At 42.9% G+C, this 22,735-nt stretch overlaps 1 protein-coding gene across 3 annotated transcripts in view; it reads left to right on the top strand.

Annotated features, from left to right (window-relative positions):
• The window catches only part of COL23A1 (collagen type XXIII alpha 1 chain), a 236,615-nt gene that overhangs the window by 188,201 nt on the left and 25,679 nt on the right, over positions 1 to 22,735 (top strand). For 2 of the 3 annotated variants that reach the window (XM_029052708.2, XM_029052706.2), the window contains 8 exons: positions 2,588 to 2,614; positions 4,857 to 4,883; positions 6,587 to 6,613; positions 13,832 to 13,948; positions 15,474 to 15,509; positions 16,986 to 17,012; positions 18,404 to 18,430; positions 20,365 to 20,418. In XM_029052708.2, coding sequence (XP_028908541.1) covers positions 2,588 to 2,614; positions 4,857 to 4,883; positions 6,587 to 6,613; positions 13,832 to 13,948; positions 15,474 to 15,509; positions 16,986 to 17,012; positions 18,404 to 18,430; positions 20,365 to 20,418 — 342 coding nt within the window. The remainder of the gene's footprint in view (positions 1 to 2,587; positions 2,615 to 4,856; positions 4,884 to 6,586; positions 6,614 to 13,831; positions 13,949 to 15,473; positions 15,510 to 16,985; positions 17,013 to 18,403; positions 18,431 to 20,364; positions 20,419 to 22,735) is intronic. The other variant, XM_029052707.2, reaches the window with a different exon arrangement.

The following is a 22,735-nucleotide window of genomic DNA, read 5'->3' as shown; positions in this document are numbered from 1 at the left end:
TCCCTTGAGTTAGTTAATTTCACATCCAGTGGTGGAATCCCTTGTATTTTTGCCATCTTGCTTCACAAAAATGAACTTGGCCCAAGCATGAAATCGGGTCTGGGAGACGGCACTTGGGCACGCTCCAATCCAATGGGCCAGCTACTTAGTTTGGTAAATGCATCGTGGCTTAGTGCATAGAACAAGGGGCTGGGAATCAGAAGGACCTGGGTTCTAATCCCTGCTCTGCCACTTTTCTGCTGGGTGACCTTGGGCAAGTCACTTCACTTCTCTGGGCCTCAGTTCCCTCACCTGGAAAATAGCACTCTGCTAAGCACTTGGGAGAGTACAATACAAAATAAACAGACACATTCCCTTCCCACAACAAGCTTACAGTTTCGAAGGGAAGACAGACATTAATAGAAATAAATAAATTTCAGATATGTACATAAGTGCTGTGGGGCTGGGAGGGAGGATGAATTATGGGAACAAGTCAGGGTGACACAGAAGGGAGTGGCAGAAGAGAAAAGGAGGGCTTAGTCAAAGAAGCCCTCTTGGAGGAGATGGGCCTTCATTAAGGCTTTGAAGCCAGGGAGAGTAATTGTTCTTCAAATATGAGGAGGGAGGGCAGTCCAGGCCAGAGGCAGCACATGGGTTTACCAGATAGAAGGCATCTAATAAATACCGCCCCACCCCACAGAAAAAATAAAATAAAAGTTGAATGGCAAAATCCTCTTCTTCCAAATTTCTAAATAAGAATAAGAAGCATCACAACTAAGATTCCACAACAGGCAAACCAAACTCTTGAAGGGTTGGCATGGTGGCTAGATTATCATTAATGATGTTTCTTAGAGGCTCCTTCAAAAGAAGCCCCCTTTCGTGGAACGGATGCTTCACCAAAGGCAAACACATCCTCACCCGTTTATCTCTCAGGGACATTTGTTCTGGTTTGTGGGTGGCTTGGCCTGGAGGGTATTTTGGAGCAGGCTTCAGAGCCACACATTGTTTTACTTAGTCAGGGAGGCTTTGTGTTGCTGGTGGGATTCAAGAAGGGCCCAGAAAGATAAAAGGAAGGGACAAGTCGGCAGATGTATGGGGGGAAAGTCATTCCAGACAGTGGGAAAGCTTGGGGCGGATGAAAGGGAAAGTGGAAATTGACTTGTTTGGCTTTTGGCGGAAGCATAGTAGAAGAGCCATCAATCAATCAGTCAGTGGTATTAATTGAGCCATCAGTAAATACACGGTATTGATTAAGCACTTACCATGTGCAGAGCACTGAACTAAGCGCTTGGGAGAGTACAGTACTACAGAATCAGCAGGCACATTCCCTGTCCGAAGTGTACCAAAGAAGGCCACGCCACTTCATGCTCGCCCTCTCTTTGGAGCTCACGGTGGATCTGATGGCTGAGCTGGTGTGGGAACAGTCACTTCTTTGTCCCGTCTTCTATAAACCCATCGCCGCCGCCTTCCCTCCCTTCCACCTCCACCAGAGTGGGAGGTAAATCAATCAATGTTGTTTATTGAGCTCTGGGTCCAGAGGGCCGTACTAAGTAGGTGGAAAAGTACGACAAAAGATAGTTGGTAAACGTGATCCCTGCCCAGGCTGGCATTGAGAGGTCTACACAGTGAGAGAGGCACTACCAAAGGTGCCCCTCTCCTTGCCCCTTCAGAGGAAAGAGCATGGACCTGGGAGTCAGAGGACCTGAGTTCTAATCCTGGCTCTGCCACTTGTCTGCTGGGTGACCTTGGAAAGTCACTTAATTTCTTTGGGCCTCAGTTACCTCAACTGTAAAATGGGGATTAACTGCTTTTTCCCCCTTCTAAGACTGGGTTCTCTATCTGGGACAGGGACTGTGTCTGACCTGATTCATCTGTATCCACTCCAGTGCTTGACACAATTATTATTATTATGCCTCAAGGGAAGCCAGTTTTTAAAGGTCATTTAGTGTAGCTCCCATAAATGCTGTTCTTTCCCAAGCATTTAGTATGGTGCACAGCACATAGTAAGGGCTCAATAAATAGCATTGATTGATTGATTGATTGATTGATTCCCAGGGAAAGTTGTGATCGATGAAAATGACAAGGCAGAATCAAGCAGCTCCATCGGCACCTTGTAAATCAATCAATAAATAAGTGGTATTTATTGAGTACTTACTGTGGGCAGAGCACTGTACTAAATGCTTAGGAAAGTAAAATACCAAATGATGCCTGGAGTTCATTCATTCATTCAGTGGCATTTATTGAGCACTTAGTGTGTGCAGAGCACTGTACTGAGCACTTGGGTGAGTACAATATAACTATAATAAACAGACAACTTACAGTCCCACATGAGCTTACAGTCCAGAGGGTGGTTGTCTCACCAAATTCTCCACCTTGTTTCCTTTTCTTTTCCACTCTCTTTGTTTCCCATGTTTTGTGTCGCTTGGCATCCTTTATGTGCTCTTCTAACCTTGCAAACCTGAACCATTAAGGAATACCCCCCAAAAAAATAAAAATAAAAATGAAATACAGAAAAACAACATTTGACATAGAACATTCTGTTTGAAGATGTCTGTGAATTTTTTTTTAAAAAAGGTAATATTGGAACTTTGTGTGTTTTTTCCCCCAGGGACCTCTTGGATTGGATGGCAAACCTGTAAGTTATGAAAAAAAAGTATCAACTTGTATAGGTTTATGGTGTTTCTTGGGCCACTTTCTTTACATTGCTTGATTCATTCTCGTGGTATCTTTCCTAAGGGATATTTTGGCCTTAAGAGACTAGAGCCATTTTGGGGCTTTCCCCAAATCCACCTCACAAGTTTGTGATTACTAATACCCCAAGACACCTTGATTATCAGTCCTATTTTAAGGCCTCAGAATTTCTTTACCCTCCCTACCGAGCCACAAATCCATCACTTAATTATCTTATTAATAATAATTATGGCATTTGTTAAGTGCTTACTATGTGTCAGATTGAGTGCTTACTACATGCAAAGCACTCTACCTAGAGTTTGGGAGAATACAACAAAGTTACCTGACCCGTACCCAACAACCCATTACAATCTAAGGGGGGAAAATAGGAAGAAAGCTGAACGTAATTGGTGCTAGCAGGAGAAATACAGATGGTTACGTGTAAACTCTTAAAAATTGGTACATATCCATGCTAAGGATTGGTGTATATGGATAGTTATTTTATTTTATTTATGATATTTGTTAAGTGCTTACTATGCTTCAAGTATTGTTCTAAGCACTGAGGCAGATACAAGTTAATCCAGTCAGTCAATCTCTGTCCCACATGGGCACACAGTCTAAGTATTAGCATATTAGTTGATTGTCATTACCTAATGAGACCATTAAATGCATGGATTTCCAAAAAGATGTTCTCCAACTTGCCTTCTCAGTCCTCTCCCTTGCATATATTGGGGAAGCAGCATGGCCTAAAGGAAAGAGCACGAGACCCAGAGTACGAGGACCTGGTTTCTAATCCCAGCTCTGTCTTCTGTGTTACCTTGCACAAGTTACTTCACTTCTCTGGGTCTCCATTTCCTCATCTGTAAAATGGGGACTAAATACCTGTTCTCCCTCCTATTTAGACGGTGAGCCCTATTTGAGACAGGGTTAGCCTGACTAGCTTGCATCTACCCCAGCGCTTAGTGTGGTGCTTGGCACAGCAACAAAACAAGCAACTGGCAGAGGCAAGATTAGAATCCAGGTCCTCTGACTCCCAACCTCATGCTCCTTTCACTATGCTGCTGCTTTTCAAGGCAAAGGAAGAACATGGCACTGGGAGTCAGAAGGCCCAAGTTCTAGCCCCAGCTCTGCCCCTGGCCTGCTGCATGACCTTGACAAAACCATAAAAAAACCCTAAACTACCTCAAAGCTTCTTCTGGAGTTGTTCCTCAATGCTCATCCTCCCCTGTTATGCTTAAAACCAAGAGAGCTTCTTTGAGGGATGTGAACTTTTAATATTAGGCCAGAGAAAAAACTGCCCATTCTTGTTTAATGCAACCAGATGTTTAATTGTGAATTGCACACTTATATTGATACCCACTGTGTCTATGCTTTTAGAGATAATTTACTGTTTCTCTCTGGGAAGAGTCTGCTCTGAGTTAATAGCACGTATGCTTCTAATTGAAAAAATTCACATTTTTCTCTTTTCTTCGCGGGTGCCCTCTTGGTTAGCGGAAACAGGTGACTTCGGTAATATCTCATGGCAGGCTTTCACATAATCGACACAGAGAACCTTCAAAAGGCAGCTGATTTTCAGAGAATGCCATGCAAGCCATGTCCTTGAATGTGTGAAGACCTTTTAGTTTCCTCCAAGGCTCAGAGTGCTCTTATTTTTAATGTAATTACACAAGAAACATGATTATCCAAACTATTTGGCACCAAGGCTAGTCCGACATATCAAAGTTCAGGTCATCCGGACAAATTCAGTGCTCTCAGATAAGAGCTTTCTCACATCAACCATCTAAAAGAGAAGATGGTTTTTTCTCCTTTAGATTGTAAGCCTTTTTTTCTCCTTTAGATTGTAAGCTCCTCTAGGGCCAGGATTGGATCTCCTAATTCTATCAATCTCTTCTAGTGCAGTGCTTTGCACAGAGTAAGCACGCAATAAATACTACAGATTGATTGATTCTCGTTATCCCATAGGTTGAGTGACTGCTTTTTTGACTGAGGTTTAGGTAACTAGCTTTCTCCTAAATTTGATTGACTGATTAAATCTGCTGTACCATATCCTTGGATTTGTGCACACCTCTAAGGATTCAGGGTCTACCCCCTGAACTTAAATCGACATGAAACGGACTCAGAATATCCTCCCTGAAAAGTGGCTCCACTTAAAAGTGGTTTCAAAAAATGGGGGGCTGCTTTCTTATTCTTGTTTTTTTTTCCTCTAGGGGCTGCCAGGGCCGAAAGGAGAAAAGGTAAGACATTTGAGCAGGAAAATATTTTTCAGTGATTCCAATAGAAAATAATGGGTGCATAAAATATCACTTCCAAGAGTTGCATTTAAATTCTTCATTCGGATAGATGCTGAATTCACGGTCTTCTCCTCTGTTCAGCATTACATTTCATCATCAAATGCAGAGCACTCCCTTGTGTCATAATTTTAATGAAATGCCTAATAATAACAATAATAATAATAATAATTGAGGTATTTCTTAAGCACTTACTACGTGCCCAACCGAACTAAGGGCAACAGAACATACAAGATCATCAGGTTAGATAGAGTCCCTGTCCCACATGGAGATCACTGTCTAAGAGAGAGGGTGAACAGGTATTGAATCCCCATTTTACAGATGAAGAAACTGAGGTGCAGGGAAGAGAAGTGGCTTGCCCAAAGTCATCCAGCAGGCAATGGGCAAAGCTGAGATTGGAACTCAGGCTCTCTGGCTCCCAGGTCCATGCTCTTTCCACTAGGCCTTGGTGCTCCTTCAAAAGGAAACCCAGGAAAATGGATGCAGATGATTTTTACTTTGAACTTCAGAGTTCTTAGAATTATAGGGCCCAATGACATTTGGCATTAGCTTAATGCACATTTCATTCATAGTCTGACTGCAGGTTATAAATCACAGAAATTAGATCTGAAAAAGGCCTCATGTTTTTGGTTTAGCCAGTTTAGGAAGAGGCAGCTGGGTGACTCTGGACAAGCCACTTAGCCTCTCTGTCCCTCAGCTCCTTCATCTGTAAAATGGGGACAGAATATTTGTTCTTCATCTGTGACTCCCACGTGGTCAAGGACTATAGCTCAATCGGAGGTATTTATTGAGCTCCTATTGTGTACAGAGCACTCTATTAAGTGCTTGGGCAAGTACAATATAACAAGGTAGCAGAGTTGGTATGCGCATTCCCTGCCCACCATGAGCTGACAGTCTACAGGGATCTAATCTGATTACCTTGTATCTTCCCCAACACCTTAGGGCAGTGCTTGGGTGCATAGTAATTACTTAATAAATAACCATCATTATTCGGATTTTTCCAACAAATGACCTTCAATTCTTGATGTAATACAGTCCCTATTGCCAATCAGGCTGCTGTCAAATTTTGTGCAATTGTTGTTTCATTATTGGCTAAAATGCAGCCATTTGGAAGTGTCTTGACTCATTTTTTGCATTATAAATAAGGAATGAAATGCCAGCTTTGCCCATTTTGCCCCAAGAACATGTTGGAACAGTGTGGCCTAGTGGAAAGAGTATGGGCCTGGGAGTCAGAGGACATGAGTTCTAATCCCAGTTCTGCAACATATCTGCACTGTGACCTTGGGCAAGTCACTTTACTTCTCTGTGCCTCTGTTCCCTCATCTGTAAAATGAGGATTAAGACTGTGAGCCTCATGTGGGTCAGGGACTGTGTCCAAACTAATTACCCTGTATCTACCCCAGCACTTAGAACAGTGCTTGGCATACATGGTAAGCCCTTAACAAATACTGTTATTATTATTATTCAAATTTTAACTCGAAAGCCTTACCAAGTGAGGTGATCCAGTCCCGGTCGAGTGGGATGTGTCAATAGGGCATCCTTGTCTTTTCTAGAGAGACCTTTTTATGGACTTGACAATCCAACCTATATATCAGAGTTATAATAGCTGACTGCTAGCTGCTTATCTTGAATTCTTTCTCGGTCCACAGGGAGAACAAGGAGATTTTGGTCCACGGGTAAGCGCTAGAATGGTAACTTACCGACATTTCTAAAACATATGCTTGCTTTATGGAAAATGAGGAAAACATACAACTGTTTTTGTCTCATGCAGTATTAGCTACCGACTGCAATATCTGCCAAAAGAGATTAATAAATAATGTGACTGGCAGTAGAATCCTTAATTTCATTTTTAAATTTCTGAATGATTTTTTCCCTCAGAGCAAATGCAGAGTAATTTTCACTGAACACATGTTTGTCATTAAATGGAAGTCATGTAGGAATTCCAGAAAGTAATCTAAAATATTTGCCTTTGCTTAGATGAGGCTACCATTTGCCATGTAAATTTATGTATCGTGTAAAGTGATTTCACAGTTAGAGTAGTCAGTTCAGATTTATATCCTTTCATTTTGTTTGTAATCTTTCTCTCTTTTGTAGTAGTTGTCACTGATTAAATTGCAACAAGGGAGTGGTGGCTCATGTTTGGGCTGTGCGATGGAGTTTTTGTGTCATATTCTTGCATTGGGTATCTATTCCCATTCTGCCTGGGGAAATTCATTCCTCAGTTGCAGAATCCCAGTTCTCTGCTAAGCTAGAGCGGTCTGGAAAAGGAAGAAAACAAAGGGCAGGAAACGTGACAAGAACAATTGAGATAAACTCTTTGCTTCTTTCAGGGCTTAGTCTTTATCATCATATTGCAAACTACAAGTATAACGGAAATGCTGGTAAAGGGTATTCCACCTTTTTTTTAAATGATATTTGTAAAGTTCTTACTACATGCCAGGCACTGTAACTAAACACTGGGGTAGATACAAGCTAAAGAGGGTGGACGAAGTCCATATCCTACATGGGCTTTCAGTCTTAATCCCCATTTTATAGATGAGGGACAGAAAAAGTAAGTGACTTGCCCAAGATCACACAGCAGACAGGTGGTGGAGCTGGGATTAGAAGCCAGGTCCTTCTGATTCCCAGACCCTCGCTCAATCCAGTAGGCCATGCTGCTTCTCTCTACCATGCTGCCTCGCAGCCGTGATGACTTAGTCCAACAGTTAGCTCAAGATTTATGGATCCCCTGGGAGGTTCTCGTACTTTCTTACGCTGTCTTGGCATAAAAATCTCACTTTGAGCAAGCATTTTTGCCCATCCACCTCCACATCATACAGAAACCCCTTACCATCGGCTTTAAAACACTAAAACAGTTCTCCTTCTCCTAACTTACCTTGCTGATTTCCTATTACAACCCTACCCACATGCTTCAGTCCTCCAACGCCAACCTTCTCACTGAACCTCGATCTCATTTACCTCACCGCCAGCCCCTCACCCACATCCTTGCTCTGGCCTGGAACTCTCTCCACCTTCATAGTTGACAAACCACCACTCTCCCCACCTTCAAAACTGTATTCAAATTACATCTTCTCCAAGAGGCCTTCCATGACTAAGCTCTCATTTATCCTACTCCCTCTCCCTTCTGTGTGGATTGAATAAGAGAGATTGGTTAAGGATTCATTCTTTCATCATTCAGTCATATTTATTGAGCACTTACTGTGTGCAGGGCACTGTACTAAGCACTTGGGAGAGTACCAGACAACAATAAACAGACACATTCCCTGCCCGAAATGAGCTTACAGTCTAGAGGATGATGACAATGGTATGGGCTTGTGAGAAAGGGAAGATGGTGGTGTCTACAATGATGAGAAAATGATGGGAGGACAGGGTTTGGGTGGGAAAATGTTTTGGACACATTCATTCACATAGACACATAATAGATGCTTAACAGATATTATCATTCATCCACATTTATGCAGTATCTAAACTCCACATCCCCAGGAAAAAAGGAACATTTATCCCACTATAGCTCCTGATAAGCACATCCTCAGTTTTTACATTTATGCAGACTCACACACTGGTTCCAATTTCCCCCTTAGTAAATGTGATAGGATCCTTAGAAGACCTAATTTGTCTTTAGATGAACAAAACACTGAGGGGCCAATTCCTGAGCCGTTTTTTTGTTTGTTTTTGTTTTGGGGTGTTTTTTTTAAGGCAATGGGGCTCTATTTCCACCCAAAAACAAAGAGGGCTCTGATGATCAGGATTCGATAGAGGGGCATTAATCTAATATTGGTTTTTAAACAGTTCAGGCCGCTTGTAAGAAGGAAAATTTGTTATGCTCCGCTGACTTCTAAACAGCCCTGGTAATTTGCAAAATGCCTTCCAGACACCAGGCACCAGCATATGGTGAAATGTGGGGATAGCAGATAATTTTGCCAGGCACTCCAGGCCCTCTGAATGATGAAACTCTCTGACCCGACCTAGAAACAGATGAAGGGCCTGTGCCCTCACAAAGCCATCTGTCTCCAAGACCAGAGAAGGGATGAAACAGCAAGGCCCTTGGGATCACTGTTCAAATCATTTCAATTTAGAACAAAATCCTTGATAGGTTTCACAAATTCCATGGGGAGGCAGTGTGACCCATTGGAAAGAGCGTGAGACCCGGTAGGCAAGAGACCCAGGTTTCAGTCCCAGCCTCTGCCCCTGGCCTGCTGTGTGACCTTGCACAAGTCACTTGGCTTCTCCGGTTTGCAGTTTCCTCAGCTGTAATCAATTAATTAGCCAATCAATCAATTTGTAGCAGAGCATTATAATAAGTGCCTGGGAGAGTATAATAAAACAGTGTTGGTAGACAATCTGACAAATCTCCTATTGATGAACATAGAGGTCTCCCTGAAGAAACAGGCTCCTGACAAGATGGTGCTAATTAGAATCCACTTCAATCCAGATGTTGGATTTCTAGTGTCCTAGTGGTGCTGGCAGTGGTAGTGGTAGTTATTGAGAATATACTGAATCACTACTGACTTCAGAGCCCACCTAGAGCAATCCAACTTTTTGTTTGGTTTTGTTTTTTTAATGGTATTTGTGAAAGATTTACTATGAGCCAGGCACTGTACTAAGTGCTGGGATAGGTACAAGCTAGCCAGGTTAGACCCAGTTCACAGTCTCCATTTTACAGATGAGGTAACTGAGGCCCAAAGAATTTAAGTGACTTTTCCAAGGTCACCCAGCAGACGAGTGGCAGAGCCGGGATTAGAACCCAGGTCCTTCTGACTCTCAGGCCCGGGCTCTAACCATTAGACCACACTGCTTCTCGTTTGGAGGATGAAGAGCATTGAGTGCAAGAATGCATTTGCTCATATTATTGCATCTGGATATTATTCTGCAGAATTACCTCTGGAATCTTAGGAAGATCATGGGATTTTATTAAAGAGCTTTCATTTTTTCTCATGGCGCAGAGGCAGACAGATTCCTCTTTCCATGCCTGTACATACACATCCCAGAAGAGACAATGCTTAAACAGTGAAATGAGAAATGAGAAGTCAAAGAGAAAACCAAATTTGTGTTTTATGTATTCTTGGTCAAAGCCAGCTCCTGCTGCTTGATTTGTGCTTTCTGATATGTTAATTGGTTCCCGGAAGACAGGGGACGTGTTTGTTTTCCTTTGAGCTTTGGAACAAACAGGTTTATTTTTATGCTCCGTAGAAGCCTTCTTACAGCTTATCAATCAATCAATCAATAGTATTTATTGACTGCTTACTGCGTGGTAAGTGCTTGGGAGAGCACAGCATAACAGAACTGGTAGACATGTTCCCTGCCCTCCGTGAGTTTACAGTCTTGAAGGGGTGACAGATATTAATATAAATAAATAAATTATGGACATGTACGTAAGTGCCGTGGGGCTGAGGGTGGGGTGAATATCAAGTATTTAAAGGGGACAGATCCAAGTGCAAAGACAATACACTACCTCTGGCTTCGAATGCCCTCCCTCCTCAAATCCGCCAGACAGTGACTCTTCCCGCCTTCAAAGCCTTATTGAAGGCACATCTCCTCCAAGAGGCTCCCCAGACTAAGCCCCGGTTTTCCTCATCTCCCAGTCCCTTCTGCATCACCTTGATTTTCTCCCTTTTCTCTTCCCCCCTCCCTGCCCCACAGCACATATGTTTATATCTGTAATTTATTTATATTGATGTCTGTCTCCCCCTACCCCTTCCCACTCCTGGCCCCTCAGCCCCCGGAGACCATAAGTTCATTGTGGGCAGGAATTGTCATTCTTTAGTGCTGTAGTGTACTTTCCCAAGTGCTTAGTACACTGCTCTGCACACAGTAAGCGGTTAATAAATACAGTTGAATGAATGAATGAATGACTGAAAGAAGGGAGAGGGAGTAGTTGAAATGAGGACTTAGTCAGGGAAGGCCTCTTGGAGATATGATTTTAATAAGGCTTTGAACGTGAAGTGACGGTCTGTCACATTTAGAGGGGAGGCAGTTCCAGGCCAGAGGGAGGACTTGGGAAGGGGCATTGGCAAGATAGATGGCATCGAGGTACAGTGAGTAAATTGCCATTAGCAGACCAAAATAGGCGGAATATGTGACAAGGACTGTTTCTGACCTGATTATCTTGTATCTACCCAGTGCTCAGTACAGTCATTGACATATACTACGCACTTAACAAATACCACAATTATTATTATTTATTATTATTACAAATAGAGTTGGAAGACATGAACCCTGCCTCTCAAGGAGCTTACAACCAACACAAGCACAAGAGAGTGTCTTTTCACTAGTCTGACTTGGAAGAAAAGATTCTAATTATAAGCTATCTGGATCATTTTTCTACATTATGTTCAGTCCACGTCCCCCGACTCTTCTAGGGGTAGCCCATCCACCTTTACATCAAACAGAAACTCCTTACCGTCGGTTTTAAAGCACTGTATCTGCTCACCCCCTTCCAACTTTGCCTGCTAATTTTCTTACACATAAGGCTCGCAGTCTAAGAGGAGCAGTGTGGTCTAGTGAAAAGAGCCCAGGGCCTGGGAGACAGAGGGCCTGGGTTCTAAAACCGGGCTCTGTCATTTGCCTGCTGTGGGACCTTGGGCAAGTTACTTAACTTTTCTGACCCTCAGTTTCCTCATCTGAAAATGGGGATTCATATCTGTTCTCCCTACTTAGACTGTGAGCCCCATGAGGGACAGGTACTGTGTCTGACTTGATTAACTTGTATCTACCCCAGTGCTTAGAGTAGTACTTGACACATAGTAAAGGCTTAAAAAAAATAATAATAATAACAACAATAATAATGGAAAGAGAGAACAGGTATTTAACCCCATTTTTTGGCAGATAAAAAAACCAAGGCCCAAGGTCATACAGTAAGCAGGGGGCAGAGCTGGGATTAGAACCCAGATCCTCTGACTCTCAGGCTCCTTCTACTAGACCACACTACCGACTGATTGTTACAATGCCAACAAATTTCCTGTTGAAGAGTTAGAGTTATTCAACCTGGTCGCTATCACTAATGCTCTTCTCAGCTAATTTTCTACTGCAACTAATTTTCTACTTCACACTCCCGACAAGGGACTTTGCCTTGTAAAATGGTTTTATGACTTCACCCCTGGTTCCCCTGTAATATCTGACTTCTTGATCTTCCCAACTCCATATCCGATCCCCTGCTAGATGATCTTTCCACGCCTCAGTCACGGATTTCTTACTAACGATCAACATATTTTCAGTCGCCGAATCCTCAAGGTAGAAGCCTCAGCGTGATGGATGTCCTTCTCCTTATTTGCTGTTCTGCCTTCTGATTTATTTTCCTTTTTCTAAAAGTACTAAATGTGTGGCTTCATCAAGCCATGAGTGCTGCATGGTAAACTTGGAATTTTACCACCTTGCACCATATGAAGAAAATCAGAATAATTGCAAAGTATATGGCATTAGGTAGAAAGAAAAAAACTAGAAGGGGCACGATTTTAATCACACCCAATGCTGCCTCCTTCAGAGTGATATCCCCTCCAGATGGAGGTTAGAGATTTACGATCCAGCTCTTTCATGAGCTTTACAATATTGACTCCGCATGTTAGAATAATTAACTTCCATTCCAGAAATTGTTTTATCGTTGTTAACCAGGTCAGTCAATAAAAAGGGGGACATGCTGGAATTTGTTTTTGTGTTACACCTTCTCCTGCTTTTGAACCAGGATAATCATTCCACTTTTTCTCCTTTCATTTTTAAATAAATGGGTGTAAAACTAATCCGTTCGTTTTTGAAATGTGAAAGGATAAGAGGGCTGGGGATTTTGGTATTTTTTTTCTAGGAAGTTACTAAGCCGAAGTCCACTTTTTCTCTTTGGCGAAAGTATGGTGCAAGTTGAGTGTGTTTTTGCTTTTTACTGTAACTCTACTATAACAAATGTAAATACAGTTTCCTACCACATCTTACAGTTGTCACACCCAGGAGAATCATGGTGCTAGGTTAGCATGCAACTTTGCATTTCCCTGGTTCACAGTTACTGTCGAATGCAAGTTTTCTCCTAATTGTGCTGCCCCAGCACATCAGCAAAAAAACCTTCCATGTCTATTCAAAAATTCCCCCTTTTCACCTCGCTCATCCGAGTCTGTGTCCCCATACCGTTCAGGCCAGGCAGGGAGATGAGATGGAGGAGAGGGTCAGAGGTGAGCTTTTTTCAGCTTAAAGACCTGTAAATCAAGTTATTTCAGAGGTCTCTAAGACTATACCGTGAACTGGTAGCTCATAACCTTTTTGGGCAAGGATCCCTAAATCCGAAAACCAGTTCTATTTTAAGAATACCATGATAGATTTTTAAAAACATTTTCTTCAGCCCCTCATCCCACCCCAGCCCTTCCCCTCAGTCAGTACCCCTTGATTTTTCACAGTCTGGAGCACATTATCTTCTCTCCTTCCTCCAGCAAAAACTGCCTGTTCCCTCCAAAATGTTCCCTGTAGTTCACATCCCATAATTACTCTATGCAGTAGAGGCTCTTCACCCTATCCTTGCCCACTTTCTGTCTTGTCTGGCTTTGGGCACCGCCCCCCACCCCCCACGCTTTACATAAAGGCCAGAAATCCCCAAATTCCCCTTTCAGAAATAATACTGAAGCCCCAATCCACCTAAATGAGGCTCCTCTTTCTAATCTCTTTATCCAGGCTCTTAGGATTTATTTCCCCATGTGGGAAAGAGAATTAATCCCCCAGTCTTAAAGTAGTTCGGTGCACTCCGCCCCTACAGGACCGTCTGAGGGGTGAGCCCTGCCTCCCCCCCAACCACACACACACAGAGTACAGAGCAAAAGCAATTTAAATGGCAGTCAGTGTGTTTTGCATTGAGTGTTGCCATTTGCACTTACCTGCCTTTTTCATACTTTGTAGTAATATTGAACCTAAACCTCTTCCAGGGAGATCAAGGCCACGACGGAGCCACCGGCCCACCCGGCCCTCCAGGACCTCCCGGTGCCAGGGGACCCCCCGGAGATACGGGAAAAGATGGTCCCAGGGGACCCCAGGGCCCTGCGGTACGAGAAACAGATTTGAGCATTGGAATTTAAAGCTGGGCACTGTGCCCTTCTTCCCCAGGCCCTCCTCCTCCTCTCTCTTTTGAGGAGCTTCGGTTAAGAGGGCTCTCCCATGGGAAGGCACCCCAGGAAAATTCCAGAAGTTCCAGAAAATTGGCACCCAGTCTTCTCTGCCACTGTTGCCCCCCAGTAGTAGAAGGTATACGTTGGACTTGACTTATAAGCAGCAGAGTGCCCAGGCATTGCCACAGCAATCCTAGGGCCACCAAACTCTTCATCACCAGCAGACTAGCTGCTTTGTACCAACCCGAGGGCTTGTGAAATCCAGAGGGAAAGGATGAACTGACAGCACAATCCCTCAGGAGACCCAACTCACAGATCTCTCCCTAAGGGGGAGCCAGGAAAAACCCCCTCTGATCCACCCTGGGAGAAGAAGGAGCATAGCCTAGTAGATAGAGCACAGGCCTGGGGGTCAAAGGACCAGGGTTCTAATCCCAGCTCCACCATTTGTCCGGCGTGGGACCTTGAGCAAGTCACTTCATTTCTCGGTGCCTGTTACCTCATCGGTAAAATGGGGATTAAGATTGTGAGCCCCATATGGGACAGGGCCCATATCCAACTTGATTGTCTTGTATCTACCCCAAAGCTTAGAACAGTGCCTGGGACATAGTAAGCGCTTAAAAAAACCATAAAAACTAACAGACTCCCATGATGGAACCTGCATAATAAAAATGGTATTTATTAAGCGCTTACTGTGTGCCAACCACTGTGCTAAATGCTGGGCCAAATACAAGACAATCAGTCCAGTCCCCTTGTGGAACAGGAACTTTGTTCGATATAATAACTTTAGTGGTTAGCACATAGTAAGCACTTAGCAAACATCATTATTATTATTTGGTTACAGTCCCTGTCCCAGATGGGGCTCAGTCTAAATAGGGAAAGCAGAAATCTTATTCCTATTTTGCAATGAGGAAACTGAGGCCAGGAGAGGTTAAGTGACTTGCCCAAGGTCACACAGCAGGCCAGTGGCAGAGCCAGGATTAGAACTCAGATCCCCCGGCCCCTACTCTTTCACCAATGCAAGAACATTCCCCAATCCTGCTGTGACAATCTAACCAGAAAGTAAAGTAAAAGCACACATTCTAGAAAAGCTGATCCTTCTTTTTAGAGTTAGATTCCGGGGACTAAATCTCATCTCGACTATTTATCAACTAGCTTGCTCATTACGTTCATAGCTGATCCTGGATACCATCACATAGCCACTTTGAAAGTCAACTCAAATTAAGCGTATTGATATTTGATTCCAAGAACAATGTCCTTTTTGGATCTTGAAAGTGCTTCAAGATCTCCAAAATTTGTCTACTGACCTACTTGTCATTTCTGAGAATGTAGAGATTATTATTGCCTAAAATGGAAAAGAATCTGTTCCATCTCCCTTTCCTAACTCTGTTGAAATGAGGGCAGAAACTGATGGTCACGTGTCATTTGGTTGTAACATGATTAGCAAATCTTAATGTTTCCACAGGGTTTACAGGGAGAGGCTGGACAAGATGGAATGATGGTGAGTACCTCTGAGGCATTTCATGAATATGGAGATGGTATTTATTGAGCACTTACTCCAGGCTGAGCACTGTACTAAGAACTTGGGAGATTAATCAAGCAATCAATGGTATTTATTGAGTGCTTGCTTCAGGCAGAGCACTGTACTAAGCACTTGAGAGAGTCCAGTGGTTAGTAGACAGAATCCCTGCCTCAACAAATTGGATGAATTCTGCTTTGCCTGACAAAGCAGGATCGTTTCACCCAAACCCAGATGGTGGTGGTTTGTTTCTCTTCCACCAGAAGTTGGCTGGCTTTGATTCTGCCTCTGTCCTCAGAACAAGCTCTCCTCTGGACTGATCATCCTGATGAAAGATGCTGTGCTATTCTGGCCTCACACCTTAGAGACAGTCTCCACAGTTTGAAAATGTTATCTGATGGACGGACATAATCTCAGCAATGCCCGGAACGCTTGCTGTGTCACCCTTCCAGATTTTTCCTGGTGTGCAAATGCTCCAGCCTCTCTGGTTGAAAAATCAATCAATCAGTAGAACTTAATTAATTAATGATGGTATTTAAATGCTTACTATGTGCCAAGCACTCTTCTAAGCACTGGGGTAGATAATCGATTTCCTTGTATCCACCCCAGCACTTAGTACAGTGCCTGGCACATATTAAGCACTTAACAAATGCTACTATTATATGAGGTAATTAGGTTGGACACTGTCCATGTCCCACATAGGGCTAACAGTCTTATCCCCATTTTACAGATGAGGGAACTGAGGCACAGAGATGTTAAGTGACTTTCCCAAGGTCACACAGCAGATAAGTGGCAGAGCCATTTAACTTCTGTCTGCCTTAGTTACCTCTTCTGTTAAATGGGGATTAAGACTCTGAGCCCTATGTGGGACAGGGACTGGGTCCAATCTGATTAGCTTGTATCTACCCCAGCATTTAGTTGAGTGCCTGGCATGTAGTAAATGCTTAACAAATACTAATTAAGAAAAACTCTACTGTACTCTCTTAGGCACTTAATACAGTACACTGTGTAAGCATTCAATAAATAAATGAATGATTTGCTTCGATAAGCCTCCAAAGAGTAAGTAGGTACATTCTTATAATTATAAAATAATGGAATTATATTATTATTAACTTGAATTTATAACGATTCCTGTAATATTACCAAAGAACTTAAAATTCTATTTATTTTAAAAAAAAAAAAAGATGTGTTGCACTAAAAAGCAAGACATGGTTTTCAGGCATTGACTGGCAGCAATTGAAGACTCCTGTTTCCCTTCATTTAATCAAGTTATCCCTTTTAGGGACATTGATTTAGTTTTCAGCTTCAGTTTTTTCCAAATGTCCGAGAGGAACCATAATAAGGACAGACAATGAAGTCAGAGTTGTTTCCTCTACAAGCATTTCTTTGTAGAAAATTGAAAGCGAATTTTCTCATTATGCTTATATTCCACCATAATGTCCTTTTCTATTCCATCAGGGGCTGAGAGGACCTCCAGGGCTAACGGTAATACTAATTAGTTTATTAATCTCATTTTAACAGGTCAAGAGTTTCTCAAACACCTCTTCAGGGACAGGCTCACAAAAATATTTTTTTCTTTTGTTTTCTCAAGATGTAGTCTGATTTTGGACTTCAGTTGAATGGAACTAATTGCCTGATTTAAAAATGTCTTTTAGTTGGAAAAGAAGGTTTGAATTGATTTTCCCACAATCAGACTCTTCTTCTAAACCAGACTTCCCAGCATTTCTGGAGTTTCTGTTATTTGGAAGTTGTAGCAGTGAGGAAAATTCCCCTCCTAGATAAATCTATCAATCAGTCATATCTATTGAGCGCTTGCTGTGTGCAGAGCACTGTACTAAGCACTTGAGGGAGGACAATATAACAAAGTTGACAGACAATGAAATGACTAGTTTGATGATGTTTTCAAAAAAACTACTTGATGAGTTGGAAACACATTTCCAGCATTTGACAAATGGCAGAGTTCTGATCTCTCTGTGTGTGTGTGTGTGTGTGTGTGTGTGTGTGTGTGTGTGTGGTTTTTTATTAAGTGCTAACTAGGTGCCAAGCTTTGGGGTAGTACATCTAAGAAGCAGGAGACTGAGACTGGGAGAATATATATTTTATCCCCATTTTACAGATGAGGAGACTGAGGCTCAGAAAAGTTCAGTGACTTGTCCAAAGTCACACTACAGAGCTGAGACTAGAACAGAATCTCCTAATTGCCATTCCCACACTCTGTCCTCTAGGCTTCCTTTAGATCTCAACCAGGATCAATCTTACTTATTGAGCACTTACTACTGAGCACTATATTAAGCACTTGGTAGAGTACAATATGACAGAATTAACAGGTGTCCTGCCTATAGTAAGCTTACTATGACAGGGTTATAGTCTTACAGACAGCCAACAATCTTTACAGCTTTTATCCAATTTTAGGAATCATGAAAGAGTAAATCTGCCCTCCCCATTCTGCAGTCTTCATTACCTGAACTGAAAAGTCCATGACCCCTAGTTTCTGCTCTGTTATGAGACCTAGGGCGAGATCATCACTGTTAGGTATATTAAGCACCTCATGCTCATGCAAGATGGATCCTGCATCTTCCAACTAATATGCGTAAGGTTCTTTAACCAAATTATTAAGGTGAAGTGGTGATGGTGGTAGTAATAGTAGTAGTATTTATTGAGCACTTACTGTGGGAGAGCACTGTACTAAGCACTGTGAAGGAATACACGGGTGGGATTTAGACACAGTCCCAGGCCCTCTGGGGCACACAATCTAAGAGTATAAATCAGGGAGAGGGGTATGATGACAGAAACATAAGGAGAGCTGAAATGGTGTAACACAAGGCTGTGATTTCTGCTTTTTCTTTAACCTCCCTTCCTTTCTGTCCTTTTTTAAGGGTGAACCTGGTGTTACAGGAACAAAGGTAAGAAACTTTCCAGAAGGTGGGGAAAATGACAAGACAGGGAGACCTATCAACTGAATTTCTAAATTCTCACAATTCTCCTCACTGCCCAATGGAGGGTAAAAGCCATTTTGTCCTCCCTCTGCCTCACTCTGGAGTTTTGTCAGCTTCTTTCTGGTTCGGGGAGAAATCCTTCTCCTCAGACCAGTGACCATTATATCCTCTCTTCACCACTGAAGGTGTTGTGCTTTGGTACTGCCGTGAGTATGGCGGAAACAGCCACTCCCCTGGCACAACCTGGCACTGCCTTCTGGCTCCATGATGAAGAGGGGGTACCATGGCCCTCTCTTCTCTCCTCCTGGATGAGAACTCGCACTGGCCATGAGGAAGAGCCCCCAGTAAAGGCCAAATCAGAAAGCGAGGCTTGGCCCTGCTGTTTAGAGGCCAGAGCCTCCTGATCTTCCTAATAATAATAGAAGTAATTATGGTATTTGTTAAGCCCGTACTAGGAGCCAAGGACTGTGGTAGGTAAAAGATAGATTGGCCACACATCATGTCCCTTCCAGGGTGTAAGGGGGATGGAGAATGGGAATTGAATCCCCTTCTGACAGTTATCTATAAGTTATACATTATGAATTCTTTATATTAATGCCTGTCACCCCCTCTAGACTGTAAGCTCATTGTGGGCAGGGAACGTGTCTGCCAACTCTGTTGCATTGTACTCTCCCAAAGCGCTCAGAACAGTGATCTGTACATTGTAACCACTCAATAAATACCATTGATGGTGACGATGATAGTGATGTTGTGGGAATTGAGACACAAAGCAGCGAAGTGCTGCTGCCCAAGGTCCTCCAGCAGCCAAGTTGCGAAGCCAGGTCCTCCGACTCCTAGGCGTGGGTCCTTTCCACTAGGCCACACTGTTTCTCTTGATTGATTCAATCCATCAGTGGTATTTATGGAGCACTTACCGTAAGTGAAACTAAGCACTTGGAAGAGTACAGAAGAGTAAGTAGACCTAATCCCTGCCCTTGAAGAGTTTACAATCTAGTTGAGGAAAGAGACATGAAGATAAATTACAGGTAGGGGAAGCAACCAAGTATAAAAATATATACAGTAAATTCTGCAGGAATGGGGATTACACTCAGTTTGACCATTACACATGTCTTCGCTATGTGTTTTGGTTAGAGTGCTGTTAGGGAATTAAAGCACATTCTTCCGACACCACAAGGCCATTGGTTGATCTCCAGGAGGTTGGGGGAAAAGGAGCTGGACCCTATTCCCACCCTAGAAGGGCCTGAGAGAGAATTCTTGAAGGCTTTTCTCCCACCTACCTGCTAATCCCCCCGACCCAGAAAATTCCAGGCAGCCTGGCTAGCTGGATCTTTCTTCCTCACTGGAGGCAGGATGAGGGGTGAGGGGTGGTCCCAGGCTTCCACCTTGAGGAAAGTTGGGGGTCAATGGGTGGTTTCTGGTTGGGGGGCAGCCCAGCTCAGAGGAAGCAGAACTCCATCTCACCCTGCCCCCTCCCTTACCCCTCTTCACTAGCAATGCCAAAATGGAACCTTAGGAGAGTTGAGAAAAATGGAGATTACAACTGTGAGCCCCGTTGGGACAGGGATTCTGTCCAACTCAATTTGCTTGTATCTACCCCAGAGCTTAGAACAGTGTCTGGCACATGGTAAGTGCTTAACAATTACCATAATTGTTATTATTATTGAGAAAGGGAATAATCCCTTTGTAAAGCCACCACTAAAACAATCCTGTTTGGAGTAGCCGCCAGACAGGAGGAACTCTGCCCAGCAAGGTGGATTAGCATCATGGAACCATCGGGGCTGGGTTTCAGGATGCCCACCCTACATTATAAGATAACCGCATCACATTGGCAAATGGGCTGATAAAAGTGGGTGAAAACTCCTTCGGTCCCTGGACTGATACTGATGAGTCTTTTTCCTCAGGGAGACAACGGAACACCCGGTCAGCCAGGTCTTCAGGGGCCCATCGGACTTAAGGTTTGTCCTCACCCATTCCTCTCAAACCTTCCCCCACCCAACCCCCTCTAGCTGGTAGAGCCCCTTCCCTCCAACCCTCTGGTTCCTTTAGAAAAGAAAAAAAAAATCTAGCCCACTGTCAACCACGATCTTCCACGCTATGAAGTTAATTGGTTTGGAATCCAATAAAGGATAGAGTTTCATTGGAGTCCCTGCACTCAAAAATGATCAACCCTTTGCCCTCCACTTCTGACTAATATGTGTCCTCCCCAACCCAGAGGACCTGGGAGTATTTCAGAAATCAACTGGATGGTATTTTAGAAGAGCTTTCTGCAGCAGGGTAAAGCCCCAGATCTCCTGAGTATTATCAAGGAATCTCGCTTCTAATCCTGGAGTTATAACTCACTGCCCAGTGGGAGAGGTTTTATATGGCTAGTTTCACAGGCCACTCCACGGAAGCTAATCTCCTTTGGAGATTTCTAAGCCAATGTGGTTTCGGTTATTTTGGCCTTCCATCTCAATTTCGGTTCATTGATCTCACTAGCTACGTCTCCCCGCTCTCCTGCCTCTCTCCTCTACTGCCCTCAAAAGCAGAAGAGTAAATTACTTAAAGAAGAAGGTTTCCATGGTAAATCCGTGTATGATGAGCTGTTCACTATCTGTTGGATTCATCCCAGCATCAGTCAATCAGTCAGTGGTATTTATTGAGCGCTTACTATGTGCAGAGCACTGTACTAAGCAGTCGGTTAAGAAATTCCTCAGTTTACTCTTGTTGTCAGTTCTTTTAATGCTTCTTACATCAGAGTGAGAAAAACATATGAGTGAGCTGTTACCCAATATCTTGGGGTTTTTTATTTTATTCAATCAATAGTATTTATTGAGCACTTACCTTGTGCAGAGCACTATACTAAGCACTTAACAGGAGTGTGATTTGATACAATTTTAAAACATTTCCATCCAAAAAGCATTCAGGAATAAGTTAAGGAGCAATAGCTCCATAATTCTTCTTAAAGGGAACAACTAAGGATGTTAGAAGATTAGTCCTAAAATAGGGATAGATCAAACAACGGAATTTATTGAGGGCTTACTGTGCTGAACAATGCAAGGCGATTACTATCACGCTCTTCCTCCAAGCATCTTCAAATGTCACTGTTGGAGATCAACTGATTGATTTATTAGTTGATTGGATGAACCATTAGTTGAATCCAGTAATGTCATTTCATCTGTTCTTTTGATTTTGATGTCCCCATAACTAGTGTTTCAGTTTTGGTATAAATATTTTACAGAGCTTACCTGTCATTTTAATGACAAATATTAGAAAGATGTCTCAATCTGTTTTGTCTAGCTCTGCCTTCTGGGTTTCATCCAAACTAAAATCAACATATTTGGACAATCATTCCCTATTCTTTTTTTTCGCCTTTTTGGAGGGTTTTGCCTTGAGTCTAAGAAAGCCTTATCTCCATTACCAAAAATAATCTTGGAAGGAAAAACACAACAAATGATTTTTCTGCCTGGGGAAGTAGTAATAGAAATGCTCACTTTCACAGAAGTGATAGTTTGCACTTTATGAGCCAGGCAGTGATTGGCTAAGGATAAAGTTAAAGGTCATCAAAACCTTCCATCATGAAAATTTAACTGAGATCAGCAGTAGCTAAAGTTAGATATCTCTTGGCAGTTATTTAGAGACACAAAGGCCATGAGTTCCCCATGGCTGTTTTGGGCTCCAGTGGATAAAAATCATGTTAAACAAAGCCGCCATTTTTATTGCCAGCCAACAGGCTTGTAACCCAAAAGAAAACTATGTTAGGGTAGGTGGCCAACTCTACTGGGACAATGAAATTAATTCTCCCCACAGATTTTTGAGCTGGACTCCCCCCCCCCCCACTTTATTATCATCATCATTATTATTATTATATTAAGCACTTACTATGTTTCGAACACTGTACTAAGCACTGGAGTGGATGTAAGTTAGTCAGGTTGGGCACAGTCTCTGTCCAACATGTGGTTCACAGTCTACATTGGGGGAGAACAGGCATTAAATCCATTTTAAAGATGAGGAAACCAAAACATGTTGCTCATCCCAGGTCTCTGACAAGATCCAAGAATTTCCAGTTGGGACTTGAAGAAACCAAAATGGTGGCTTTCTGGTCTGTTGGCTTTCTGAAGCATGAACCTTCCAGGCTTCATTTCCCCCCTCTAAAATCCCTGTTTGCTTTTTCCCCTACCACCCTCAAAATGAAATCAGTGCTTACAAATGGTAGAACCATTTCTGTGGTCATGGTATTTAAGGCCTCCCCCTTCCTGGTGTTCAATGAATGAGAGAGGGGAGGTGGGTCCA

This window comes from Ornithorhynchus anatinus, chromosome X2 (genome assembly GCF_004115215.2).
Source record: "Ornithorhynchus anatinus isolate Pmale09 chromosome X2, mOrnAna1.pri.v4, whole genome shotgun sequence".
NCBI lineage: Eukaryota > Metazoa > Chordata > Mammalia > Monotremata > Ornithorhynchidae > Ornithorhynchus > Ornithorhynchus anatinus.
Note: the sequence above shows the minus strand (reverse complement) of the source record. Positions and strands in the feature narration are given on the sequence as shown.